The sequence below is a fragment of the Artibeus jamaicensis genome, unplaced genomic scaffold, assembly GCF_021234435.1.
Source record: "Artibeus jamaicensis isolate MK-2021 breed Jamaican fruit bat unplaced genomic scaffold, CSHL_Jam_final scaffold_474, whole genome shotgun sequence".
In the NCBI taxonomy this organism is placed as follows: Eukaryota; Metazoa; Chordata; class Mammalia; order Chiroptera; family Phyllostomidae; genus Artibeus; species Artibeus jamaicensis.
In genome coordinates this window covers 24,833,889-24,846,895 of record NW_026522046.1, presented here as the reverse complement: position 1 = coordinate 24,846,895, position 13,007 = coordinate 24,833,889, and the positions used below count along the sequence as shown (strand labels likewise).

The window sequence follows — 13,007 nt, the reverse complement described above, 5'->3', positions numbered from 1 at the left end:
CACAGGGCAAAGGGCAAGGCCAAATGGGTACGATATACTATTACAGAAAAGACCCCCCACTAGGTTCGATTGTCCACTTAGGAAAGACATCTCTCAGTGCCAGAGATTTGTGAAAAGGAAATGTTTATTTAAAGCTATCCTGGCTTAAAGTAGTGACCTACTGTCTTCATTAAATATCAAAGTCCTTTTGGATACCCACAGATGCCCACAGTGCTTCTTTCTCCCCCTGCCATAATTTAGGGTACCGTAACTCAAAAAAAGAAGTAGGTGTCCGTGATTCAGGTTGCCGGCACCGTCAGCTGTGTTGCCGTCCAGGCAGGATCTCTAATTACTCCAAAGTCATGTGGCACCTTCTCATGGCCCACTGGCAAGTTCTTTCACCCTTCTTCCAGGCAAAGTCTCTTCTGCTTCCCAGGCCACGTGGCCAACGGGAGCACCCCAAAACCACATGGTCCTCTTCTACCAAAGCTGCAGGGGTCTGCACTCTGGCAACACTGTGTGGATCTCCTGCTTCAGGGTGGGTGGGTTGCCACTCTGCCAAAGCCAACTGGTGGTTCTCTGCTAAAGCCGCCTGGTGGTCTCTCCACCCAAGCTGCGGGGGGTCCCCACTTTGGCAAAGCCAAGTGGTTCCCTCACATGGCTCTGGAGGTCCCCACTCTGCCAGGATTGCGTGGCTGTGTCTACCAAAGCTGCAGGGGTCTGCACTCTGGCGAAACCGCGTGCATCTCTCCCCTCAGTGGCTGCTGTGTCTGGGTTTAAATCCCTACACCAGTCTTCCCCTGTAGTTCCATTTCTGACTCCTCCCACAATCGGCTGGCTACACTTGCCAGCAATCCCATATCATTCCAGCTTTCCTGGGCTGCCATAGTGAGTCTGGGCAGGTGTGTCCCCATGTCATGGAGCCAATCATCTCCAAGCTCTCATGGAGGTGCTGTTACTCGGGGGACCTGTCCCCGGTTACATCTTGGAGGGCAGGGTGGGGAGAGTCCCTTTTATTCCCCTGGCCCAGAGCATGGCCACAGCTATTTAACATATCTATTTAACCAGTTAAAAGTTATGGATATGTTAAATGACCATGCCATGGATTAGCTGCAAAGCTGTTGCTGTACAAAAGAGCTCTCAATGGCCCTGCTCCATCTGTCCCTTCCCCCAACTCACACCTGTGTGGGGAAGGGGTAAGGACATCCTAATATTTCCTGGACACCTTGCATTCTGGACCCCATTCCAAATGCCTTTTTGCCCCCCCTTGGCTGCACCCCGTTACAATTGCACTGAATAAACCAACCCAGATCCAAGTTCTGAGGAAACTTACAGTAATCTAGAAACAGAAAAGACAGCCATTTAAGAAGTGAAGCACCAAACCAACAAGACTATTGCAGACTCCTGGTTTACCTCAGCTAAGAGTTTTCTTCCTCTTCTGAATTCCTAGTGAGCAAACAACAAAATCTCTTTGGAGGCACTTAGTTCATCCACTCATCATTATTTGCGTGTATCGCCTTCTTTGTCTTACTGAACTTTTTGAGGGCAGAAACCCTCCTTCACATGGCACATAACGGGAATGTGTTCCAACTACAGGGTTGCACAAATCAAGGGAGATGTTGGGGAAAATACTCTGTGAACCACAAAGATACTGTCTCCGATTCGTTGTCACAAGTGATGCCAACTGTGTCCTTCTCTGGGTGGGTCATTTGAGGACCTAGTTCTCCCTGATGTGAACTGGAGTCGTTCCTTCTGCAGTTCCATTTCTTCCATGTCCCTGTAAAGAAGCAAAACTTAAAGCTATGTAACATTTCTTCCTGCTTTTCCAAACTCCCTAAGGAAAATTTAAAAGATATTGCTGAGGACGATGACTTCCTTGTTCACCTTTCCTACCCCCAGTGACTTCATTTTTTCCCAACATTTCATTAAGAATATTTTCAAGAGGGAAAGTTTTTAGGTGAATACCTGTTTGCGCACCATTCAGATTGAAGGGTTAATATTTTACTAAACTTGCTTTGTCCCAACTTTTTATCAGTCCATCCATCTCATGTGTTTGATTAGTTTCAAAGTAAGTTACAGACATTAGTAAGCCTCCTCCTAAATACTCCAGCATGTCATTAACTAGAGTTCAAAGTCAACTAACCATATCTTTTTTATTCTTTCAAGATAAATTTTACATAACAAAAATGCACAAATATTAAATATACTATTCAGTGTGTTTTTGACAGGTGTATACCTATGTAAGCCAAACCCTTATGAGGTTATACAGCTGTGCCAGAAAGTTCCCAGTGCCCCTCCAGGTCAATCCACGACCCCAATAATTCACTTCTGAAACTGTAGACTCAGATGACCTGCAATGGGACTTTTTGTCACTTTCTTCACTATCCAAAAAAACCCCTTCATTCTGTTGCATTTAATGTCTTGATTGAAAAAAATACTTTTCTGGATTTAATTACATGATAGTTTCCTTGGTGACATTAATAGGAACAATAGCTCAATCAGGAAATATTAATATTTTTATTTTTCTTCCTTTAAAACATACCTTAGGTTCAGACCTAGGCATCACCGCACTGCAACCTCACTTTACTGATCATAGATTTTGATTTCAAGGCCGGCCTACATTGACTCAGTCAGGGTGTGGTTCATTTCTCCAAACCTGCTGGGTCCGTATGTAGCATTGGTTCGTATGAACACACAAGGTATGAACCAGAAAGAAAATCTGGGCACTTTTTGGTCTTACTTTGATGCCTTTTTATTGTTGGAGGAGGATTTATGTTCTTGAACAACTTTCTTAGGCCTTGGTTTCCATATTTGGGAAATAACAGTGTAACCTCTCTTGAGGTCCCACCCAAATCTGAGGCTGAATACTTTTTACGGGAAGGGAAGAAGAAAGCCCCCGTGCTCCGCAGCCCATACTGAAACCGTTCATCAATATCATTTAGTTCATAAATAACAAACGTTACTGTAGTTTGATAAATTTTCTACCTTCAATGTTCTCAAAATAGCTGGTTTCTGTTTAACGTTTTTTTTGCACTAGCAAATCGCATTTTAAATTGTAACACAGAGTTCTTTCTAATGAATGACTATAAAGGGAAGCTTCCTTGATGTATTTCTTTTTTCTTTTTTTTTCCCAATCCTGTTTATACCACTTGAGGAGATTTTCTGACAGGATTTGGGATACAATTGTCAGAAATCTGTTCTCCCCAGCGCCACCTCTGAGTCACTTCCACTATTTATGGAACAGCAACTGTGAAGAGTGGGATCATGTTTAAGCTTTTTTTTTTTTTAACAGCACATGATAAATGTCTTCAGGAGCTTATGTAACATATCCCAGAGCCTCCAGTTTTCAGAAGAGAACAGAGTCCAGGAAGTGGCCTTGTACAGCTTTTGAAAGCATGTTCCTGAGTCTTAAGGTCATAGATTGTCAGAGTAGTAATTTGAGTAAAGCTTGAACAGCCTTTGAAGTCAGAGCTGTTCTGTCTTGGAACGTTGGGGATTATGCCTTTTACTTTAGGCCTAAGATTTCCATTTCATCTTATTTGCTACCTTGCAAAAGAAGCTTTTATGTTGGCCTATTTTTCCTTGCGCATAGTTGGGATTCCAGAACCTTCATCCAAGTGCTTGTATGACGAGCCGCTCCACAGAGCCGGCTCTGTCCGTGTGCATCACTCAGTACGGAGGTGGGAGTTGGGCTGGGGGTGGGTTGCCTATTGTTTCCTTTCCTTGGGCAGTTTCTCTCCTCTTTTCTTCTTCCCATGTCTAAGAAGACTCACGATTTAGCCTTCTGTCAGCCTTCTGAACCGACAGAGCAAACTTTCCTCCTGTTTGAAGCTCGAATAGCAAACATTAACAATATTTATGACAATCGGTTTTTCTCCTTCCAAGCAACAGGAGACATTGTTATACAATTAAAAACACATCGCCCAATATTCCTAACACAAGCTCTCACCATTCATTAAGATAATGCTCGATATGAAAACATGTCAAACATGTAGATTTCATTCCTCAGGCAAAAAGCACTTATTTTGCTTTATTAGTAGCATAATGAAGACTGTGAGGTTATTAATAAGAGTTTTTGAGAAGATAAATTAATAGATATATTAACAGAGCTTAAAAATAATATACCTATTGAATTTTTTTAAACTGATGCTTTAAATTCAATCACATTTTTACAGAGTACCAGTAAGTGCTCAGGGCCAGTTTATTAAGAAACGACAAAACAAATTGCCTGTGGCAACTGAGGAAAATAGATAAGGAAATTTTATTGTTTATTTTCTTAATTTTCTGTCATTAAATTAGATTCAAAAATCTGCAGGCCTGGTTTTTTTTTTTTATATATAAACACTAAAACCCTAGAAATCCTGGAAGCAGTTCAGAAATTGGATCCTTCATCCTCAGAAACATGGATGGTCCAACTTATATTTTCTTCAGTTACTATCCGTATGTCCAAAATCCTTTCCATTGCTGCCTGTTAAGAACAGTGGTGATTTCTAGGATCATCTGTGTTGTGATGGGGTGTCTATTCAAGTCACAGCGCTGGTATGCAGCTTAGATAGATACGCACACACACAGCCTTACTTTTCATAAAGCTGCAGTTTAGTTTTATTTCCATAAAATGAATGAATTATACTGACTTTACTAAGCTTTCCTCTCCACCCCTCCCCCCAAAAAACACTATAGGAATAATTATATATCACATTATTTCTCTTTGACTTACAAAGCAGAGAAGAGCCAAAAATCAGTGGGGAATCAAAAGAATTACAAAATAATATTTTTCGAAGAATGAAGACCCTTCTTTAGTTATAAAGTTGGCAAACACTTCAAAAACTCAGCACAGAAGATACCGTTTCTGTGTCGGTGTTCAGAATGGGCCATTTTCCCTTTCTCACACGGAAAGTTCTGAACTGAGCCCGAAGGCCTCTTGTTTATAAGCACCAACCGAGCGGCATCTGTGGGCAGGAAGGGTGATGATGGGGGTCAGAAATGTCCAACTGCAGCGTTGATTTGTGTCCAGCTCTCTCCCTCTCCCTCCCTGGCCTTTTTGCCTTTAATGAGGACTAGAATGTTTCCACATCAGTTAACTGCCTTCATAAAGCACCAGAAGGTCACACCAGCCCCAGACTGATCCTTTTCTTTGTGCCTATAATATAATTGGCTGATTGTGCCAGTGATGAGCGCGCCCCCTCCCCCAGCCCGGTCCTAGCTCCATGTTTGCAAGCCTCACTGCTGGTTTCCGAGGAGAGCAGCTCGGCGCGCTGCGCGCTTCCCGGCACAGGCAGAGCCACTGCGCAGGTTGATCTGCGAAACAGCATCCATTTTAATCTGCGGGGAGCCCCTGCCTTCCCAGGGCGTTCTCTCCGCCCGCGGATGCTCCGCGCGTTCCCTCCGCAGCCGCCTCGCCGAGCAGTCCTGCTTTAGGGTCTGCGCCCTAGGATGCACTGAGATGGTACATCAGGACAACTGTTCGTATCAGGTAAGATTTAAAGCCTGATTGCGAGGCCGGCATCCTTTGAGAGGAGAGGCCTTCCTCTTCCAAAGCAGCAGGTTGCCTCTTTCCGGATTTTCAAGGGATTTTGCCATCCTCCACTCCCGGCCTTCATGGCGTACAGTATCTGAATTGTAATTAGGGTTTCTGGGGACTAATGGGGCAGAAAACACTGTTTCCTTGGCCTTTAAAGCATTTTTGACATCCTCTGAGGTGATCTGTGCTTTGCATATTCTGTATGTCTGCAAATAAGAGGAACTATTTTGAGCTGTAATCGAATTTAAGGGGCTTCAGAGAAGGAAAATCTGGTCAGAATGTCAAATAGATCACATCGAGGAATATGATAATTGCTCATTGCATGTGAGTTGCTTCACGTCCAGTTTTTAGGATTGTCTTTAAGGAAATTATGCAAATAGGAAGTAATGAATGATCTTAGAAATTTTCAAAAATCAGCCAGCGTGAACTTGACATTTAAAGTTGCACTTTTATGTCTTTCCAAACTTATTTTTATTAATATATTGTTCTAAATGGCTAGTAAATACGAATTAAGGTGCCAACAGGCATAAAAAACTCCAAATAGAAAATGTTTTAGAATATACATATTCATCTATATGCTAATTTGCTGTCTGGAGTTTTGAATTAAACACTGAGCCAGCCGATTTCAAAAGACCAGTTCTAGAGTGTTAATAACTCTTTCCTGCAATTTCAACTGTCGAAACAACATTGAAAGTATCTTCATTGTAAACAGACAGCAAGAATGTTCTGAGAAATTGCTGCTTGCAGCAGCAGGCATGGCTAATCCAAGCCCTGGATAGTTCATATTGGGGTATTACTCAACTGACCGAGTTTAGAAGCTCTGAGAGTCCAATTCTCTAACTTAACAATGCCTCTTCCTTGTGTGAGGTGGGTTACCTGAGACAAGCAGGTGTTTCTCCGAAGGTCAGATTTCACAGTGGTAAATGTATGCAGGCAGGATAATACATTTCACAAGACTGAAGGCAGTGAATGGTTTTTCTAAGGTAAGTAGAGTGTGCCTGTACAATGTGTTTACACACTTTTTTCTCTGCCTAATAATTGCAATTTTGTCATTGTAGGCTTGTTTTACAGTATTGCATTTTATAGAACATTTAGGTCTGTAGATCCCAAGTATTGAGATTTGTGCTTCACAGAAATTCTTCCCAAGAGAAAGGGGTCAAGATGCAGCGGGAACTCCTGAGAACTCACTCACACGTTAACACAGAGCTAGGGAGTGAAGAATGTCGACGTCTCTGCAGGGCTGAGCCTGCTCCTGGCACGGCTCCAGATGATTAAATGACTGTCATAATTAAGATAATTTTTCTTCTCTCATTTCAGAGAAACTATGTAATTTAATTTGTGAAAGGCAAGGTACTCCAAGATTATTTCCTATATTTTTTCATTAGGTTGAACATGAAATCACTGTTTTTATAGGTCAAAAATTGGTCAAATGTCAGCAATTTCATCTGGAGGGGAGGGGTTTTGTTAGCCTCCTGCCTTTTCCACAGGAAGACAAATTGAATTTATTTTATATAAACTCTACAACATGTAACACTGTCATTGTGTGCTTAACAGTTCTGAAGTATTTGTGGCTTATTTTCACAATAAAATTAAGTGCATCAGGCACATAATCATAGTCGATAGATTCTGCATCTCCATGGGTTTTATGTAGAACTATTTTCTTTTGAAAATCTTTTGAAAGAATCTGTATATTCTTTAGAAAAATCTCTCCCTGTACCCACAGCTCAGAAAAAAACAAGACATTGACCCGGAAACTGAGTCTCAGTCCCACTTAGACACCTCAGTTTTAGAACCCAGCTGACCCCACCCGAGGGTGGATTCAGAAATGGGTTCCTCTAAGTCCTTGGCTTGATGTTATCATAGGCACTTGGGATTTATTGACAGTCTGATGTTTTTCAAGAACAAATTTCCCCTTTGTTGGATGAGGGCATATTAGCATTGCTAGTGAGTAGGTAGAATTTATCTGTGGGACTGATTTCTTTCCTCATAAATGTATACCAACATTTCTTAATGGAGAGTCCATGAACGGGGCTTCAGGAGCCATTCCGCCCAAAGTTACCTGCTCATTTTGGTGCATACCTACATGTATGTTGTCATTATGTTATTATCGTCGTCATCATCATTACAGCAACAATCACTTCCTACTTGGTCTTGCCGATCCTGCCCTTGAACAGTCTTTTAAAACCTAAATTAGAGTATGTGACCCCTCTCAAAATTCTTCTCAGAATAAAAGGCTGAGCCTCCTGAGGCCCTGTTCCTCTTGGTCTCCTTTCCAAAATTCTCCTTTCCTCCCACCAGCTGTCCTGTCCCTTGTACCTGGCATATGCTTCCCCCATGTAGGGTTGCCAGATTTAGCAAACAATCTACAGTGTTTGAGACATGCTTATACTAAAAAACGGCTCACTGTTTGTCAGACATTCACACGCACCTGGGCATCCTGTGAGTGTCCCCCAGAACTTATTCTCCCCTTCTGCGGGTCTTCGCTCACATGTTACCTTCTTGAGGCCCTCACTAGTCTTACTATGTCAACTGCCAGCTCCCCAGTTCTGTCCCAGTATTTCTCTCACACTTCTGTCATTCATTTCTGTACTCGGCATTCATTGCCGTCTGTCAGAGCACACACTGATGTGTGTTTTCTGTCTCCCTCACTCCACGTAAGCTCCCGGAGGGCAAGGATTTTCATATTTGTAGCCATCAGCTTTCCCAGGGCTTGGGAAAAAACCCTCAAGAAGTCTGGATGGATATGCCTACTCCGTATAAAATACCGTTGCATCGTGGTTTCTCATGTTTTGATAGCCACTGGGGTGGCTTTCTCCCACAGGCTGCCTCCCCCCACCCCCACCAGTACCCTGCAGGCTTTCCCTGGGGGTCACATTATCCCCTTATTTCCTCTTACTTTTCTCATCTGTGAAATGGGATTTTTTCCTAGTTAACACCCTGGCATGGGAGTTGGCAGGTCTCCAAAGGTTGGAGGCCACCTTTCTGCATAAGCAAGTCAGTGAATTGCCGTGAACTAAGAGCGCCTTCCTCTCCTGGTGCCCAGCCGGGTCCGGGTGAAGGTTGTGGAACAGCCCAGGAGCACCACGCACCGTTTCATTTCCCAATTATTTGTTGCTCATAGAGAGAACTGTCACTGATTCTGGTATATTGCTTTTCCAAATAGGTGATTTTTTTTGAAAAAGAGAGTTTCACTATGACCAAGAGCCTGAGAACCTCGGTTGCAGGCGTTTTGCACGCCCTGTGCTTAGAACAGGTTAATCCATGGAGGGGTGATCAGAGAGATCCTGGGACAGAAGTTTGGTGGCGGTTTTGTTTTTAAAGGGTCTCACGTCGTCGTCACCTTTGTGTACTTCTCATGTACCTTTCCCTCTCCGGATTTACCTCATCGAACAGGTTACAGAGGCGTGTGTTGTCATTTCCGAGGTAGCCATGTTAGAAGCTGGAGGAGCCGTCGACCTCCCTTTTCCAGACTTGGGAGGAAGCCAGCCTCTTCAGGGAAGAATCTTGCCCACAGCTTCAGGCCTGGCAGCCTTTGAGGGGCCAAATTTTTATCCTCTGTTGGGGAGCTTTGCGGTCATGTTAACTCTACAGCACAAGTTTAGGTCAGAGGGTCCATTTTGCTTCAGAGCTCCCAAATACTTTCCCCTCTTTCCCAGCAGTTTTTTTTTCTGTATTCATGTGTGTATCAAAACAATGACAGGCTTTCATCCCTTTCTTTGCGTCGCTGAAATTCTCTGGACGACCACCTCCGATACAGACCACACCCTCGCATTCTTGCTACTGTGGGAATGGAGACTTGAAAGAAAACAAAGTGAAATGATAGGTGAATGACTCTCATCCCTTCTTCGGACGCACTCCAGGTCTTAAGGACACATGGTCAGAATCCATAACGGGTCCCCATTTTCCTTAGGCTGCCTCCCACCCCGCTTCGCATGGCCTCTTGAGGCCTAACCATGACCTGACTGACCCCTGGGCAGAAACTCTCCTTCCTCCAGATGCGACACTTCTGTTTCTCTGCTTCGGTGCCTAGAATGTCTCCTCACCCTCCACCTGCTTCGACCTGTTTCAGGCTGAGGCAGCTTTCAGGGCTCAAATGTCACCTTCGTCAGGAAACTTTCCCCTCCCATCCCCAGTCGAAAGTTCTCAGTGCACTTTGGGTTTACCTCCGTTAGAATCCATTCTCAGCTGGTGATGCATAAGTCTGTCTCCCCCACTTGACAACAGGCTTCCTGACGACAAGAGCCTTGTTTTTACGTCTGGCCCTACACATGGAGTATGTGTTCCATAAACGTTTGTTGGATTGAATTGCATTTCTGCAGTTGGTGGTGGTCTGAGTTCCCAGGATCAGGATCTCCCATCATAATACCAGAGAGCACCTCAGATCTGTGCCTTGCAGTGGGGAGTTGGTGACTCTGCCCCAGCAGCCCAGGTACCTCAGTTGTGAGCCGTTTGGCCAGTGGCCAGCATTTCAAACATCCCATCTGCCAAAACGGGGGGCGGGGGGGGCGGCGCATAGTGTAAGGAATAGAATGAATGAGACAGCCCCAGACATCCCAGCCTTCCCGGAGGCAATGATTAAAAATATACCTCTGTACCTACTAATCCTTCACGGAGGAATTTTGCCAAGGTGAACCTCATGGTCTGTCCCCAAGCACTTTTTCAGAGTATCCATGGTAGGTGGGTTGAGGCAAGCGCTGGATGCAAGCTGCCTTCCTCGGTCTGTTGAATTTTGCAAAGGTATAATAAATCTTTTCCCATACAGAGGAAACTTTCCTGCCTCCTGAAACAACCACCTTTTCTTGGGCAAAATGTTTCAGCCTAATCAAGGTGTCACACCCAGCGCATAAAATAAAAGACGGGCCACGTTGGTCTGAGATACTAGGGAGTATATCGGTTTAAGGAATACATCATCAGCATGTTTTGAAGAAACTGGTAAACAGCCTTCATGCCAGATTCCAGTGGGTTATTTAATGGTTAACAAAGGAAAGGAAAAATGTCCTCTCCCTCCTGACACCAGGCCCAGTGAGGTTCCTTTCCCAACCTTCTTCCTGTGAAGGAGAAAACAAGGTATCAAATTTGAATTCATTTAGGATTCCACCTAATTTAAGCCCGGTCTCACCCACAGCAGGGAAAAATATACTGGCTTGACGGAAAAGGGAATTTCAAAGCGCTTTAGTGCCCCATTTGATACAGGCTTTTAAGCTCATTGAAACAATTTTCTGTCTTACTCTATCAGTTTTTTTTTTACTGGGAATATTTTTTCCCACAGTCAGTAGTAGGGCTGAAAAATACTTTGTTTTCATTGTTTTTCCTGGTTACAGTTGCATTTTGCCTTGTTGAGATGTGTTGTGTTTTTCTGAAGAGGCAGTAACCTAACTCTCACCTTAAAAATTAAGAACCTCATCCTGCATATATAATTCTGCACTTGTTTTTAGCCCAGAAAGATACCTAAAAACCTGATTTATGTTTTAACACAAAGGAAGAACAGTGGCAAGGGCCCAAATGAATACAAACAAACAAACAAACGGGATCTCAACAGAGCTACATTATAGATCTAGTCTGAAATAGAAATTTAGTAGAAGCACGAACATTTCTTTTTACAGAAGCACTTGGTGCCCCAAACACCATCACTCAGATACCAAGTGACCTTAAGAAGTAAATATGCAACACCTAATTTAAGCCAAACATCTAGTGTTTTCTCCTGGAAGGAAGGTGGTGTTGGGAGCAGGACAAGAAGTAGAAACACTCTGTGGTCCATAGACAGCCTTCGTGATTTTCAGAGAGCAAAGACCTCACGCTCACAGACGCACATTCTCTCTCTCTCTCTCTCTCTCTCTCTCTCTCTCTCTCGTAACCTCGATATCACAAGAAGCTCAATATTAATACAGCTGTTCCCTGTTACTTATTTATATCTTCCATGCCAAGGAAAATTTTGAAATTTTGGTGTGCTTAGTATTCTCCTGTGCACTAACTAGAAGCATCAGAAATTACCAAGCTTCCTAAAATAAAAAGTACTTAGACAAAACTGCTTTAATTCAGAAGAAAACAGCTATGAAAAAGGCCTAATGACAATCAGCATAGGAGAGTCATGAATGGGGAAAGAAGGTAAGAACTCAGAGAAATGTAATGAGGGTATCAGTGCCGGTCCCACTCGGGAGCTCTGCCACGGCCTCCAGAGTGACCACAGTTGAGTTTCTTGTACTCAGACTTTCATTGAGCAGAAAGATTTGTGTCTGTGGACTTGTCTTTTTTGGTATGGGTCAATGTTTGGCACTCTGTCTACTCCCAAGATTCTGCCCCCTCTACCCTACACTCCCATTATCTTAATTTTCTAACATACACTGAAAAGTTCACTTAAATATCGCCTGCGTATTTTCATGGCGTATCTAGCTATCCAAGTACCTTAATTGAAAGGCAAAGCAAATTTAAATGAACTTTGTCTAGAACCAAAAAAATTTCATTAGTTTGGACAAAGATTATAACTCAAGTATCAGTTTGTTTAGCACGTGGAATTTGGATGTTTTGGTTGCCGTGGAGACAATAGGATGCTGAAGGGTTGTCTAGATGAATGAGAGTTCCCATCTGTGAATTGGAAAGTCTTCTGACAATGCATAAGTAATTTCCCAGTAATGTGGTGAGTGTTCTCAGAGTCAGTAATTTCCACCAGTGCTCGATAATGATCATTTAAAAGCATTAGCTCACATAATCAATGCACCTTGCAATTCAGGTCAGGGCTTGACAGGAAGCTGAAGCTTGCAGTTCCAGTCCTTGAATTTCAAGGCTGTGGGGAGGGGGTGGTGGGTGGGGTGGGTGGACAGAGAAGAGGCCCTTTCAACCTCAGGGATTTTAAGTGGCTATTTTCTAGGACATAGATAGCATTGGTATCTGGGCCCATGTTAGGCCAGCGCAGTTCATTTTAGAGAGGGTGGTGGTGGGGAAGGAACCAGAGAAAACCCTGGAGAAAGGATGTGAGCAGCTCTTTACCCCTAGTGTGCGGGGCTCCTGAGAAACCACCACACACCCGTCTCCAATGCCGCGTTTGGTGTCTTCCCTTTCCTGTGTCCATTTGGACCTCTCGGAAGTGACGTTAATGACACTGTTGATCCCAAACATGTGAAGGCAGGATCTTACCACCAAACCCAGGAATATCTAAAATAGGAAGCTAGTGGCTTATGGTGAATGTTTTCCAAGGTCTGGAGCTGTGCTTCTGAAATTGAAGGTGCATTTCAAAATCCTGGGGCTCTTTTAAAAATGCATTTTCTGATTCGGTAGGGCTGGGGTGGGACCTCAGAGTTCTCGTTTCTGATAAGCTCCCAGGTAGTGTGTGTGCTCTCATCAGAGGGTAGCAAAACTCAAGAATGTGCATCAAAGATCAGGCCACGTGATCGGAAACTACCGCCTACCTTACGCTGATACGAGCTGCGTTGCTGCAGCTCCTGGAAATGGTCTGGGCAGTGAGCCTGTCTGTGGGCCGAGCACTCTTCAGGGAAGTGTGCAGAAATTCGTC

At 43.7% G+C, this 13,007-nt stretch overlaps 1 protein-coding gene across 7 annotated transcripts in view; it reads left to right on the top strand.

Annotated features, from left to right (window-relative positions):
- Positions 1-13,007, top strand: part of LOC119035119 (schwannomin-interacting protein 1) — a 643,607-nt gene that overhangs the window by 585,923 nt on the left and 44,677 nt on the right. Inside the window, exon 1 of one of the 7 annotated variants that reach the window (XM_037126371.2) lies at positions 5,184-5,452. The exons of the other annotated variants lie outside the window; for them this stretch is intronic. Coding sequence (XP_036982266.1) covers positions 5,423-5,452 — 30 coding nt within the window. The 5' untranslated portion in view covers positions 5,184-5,422. Of the gene's footprint in view, positions 1-5,183; positions 5,453-13,007 lie in introns of those variants that run through there. 7 annotated transcript variants of the gene reach the window in all.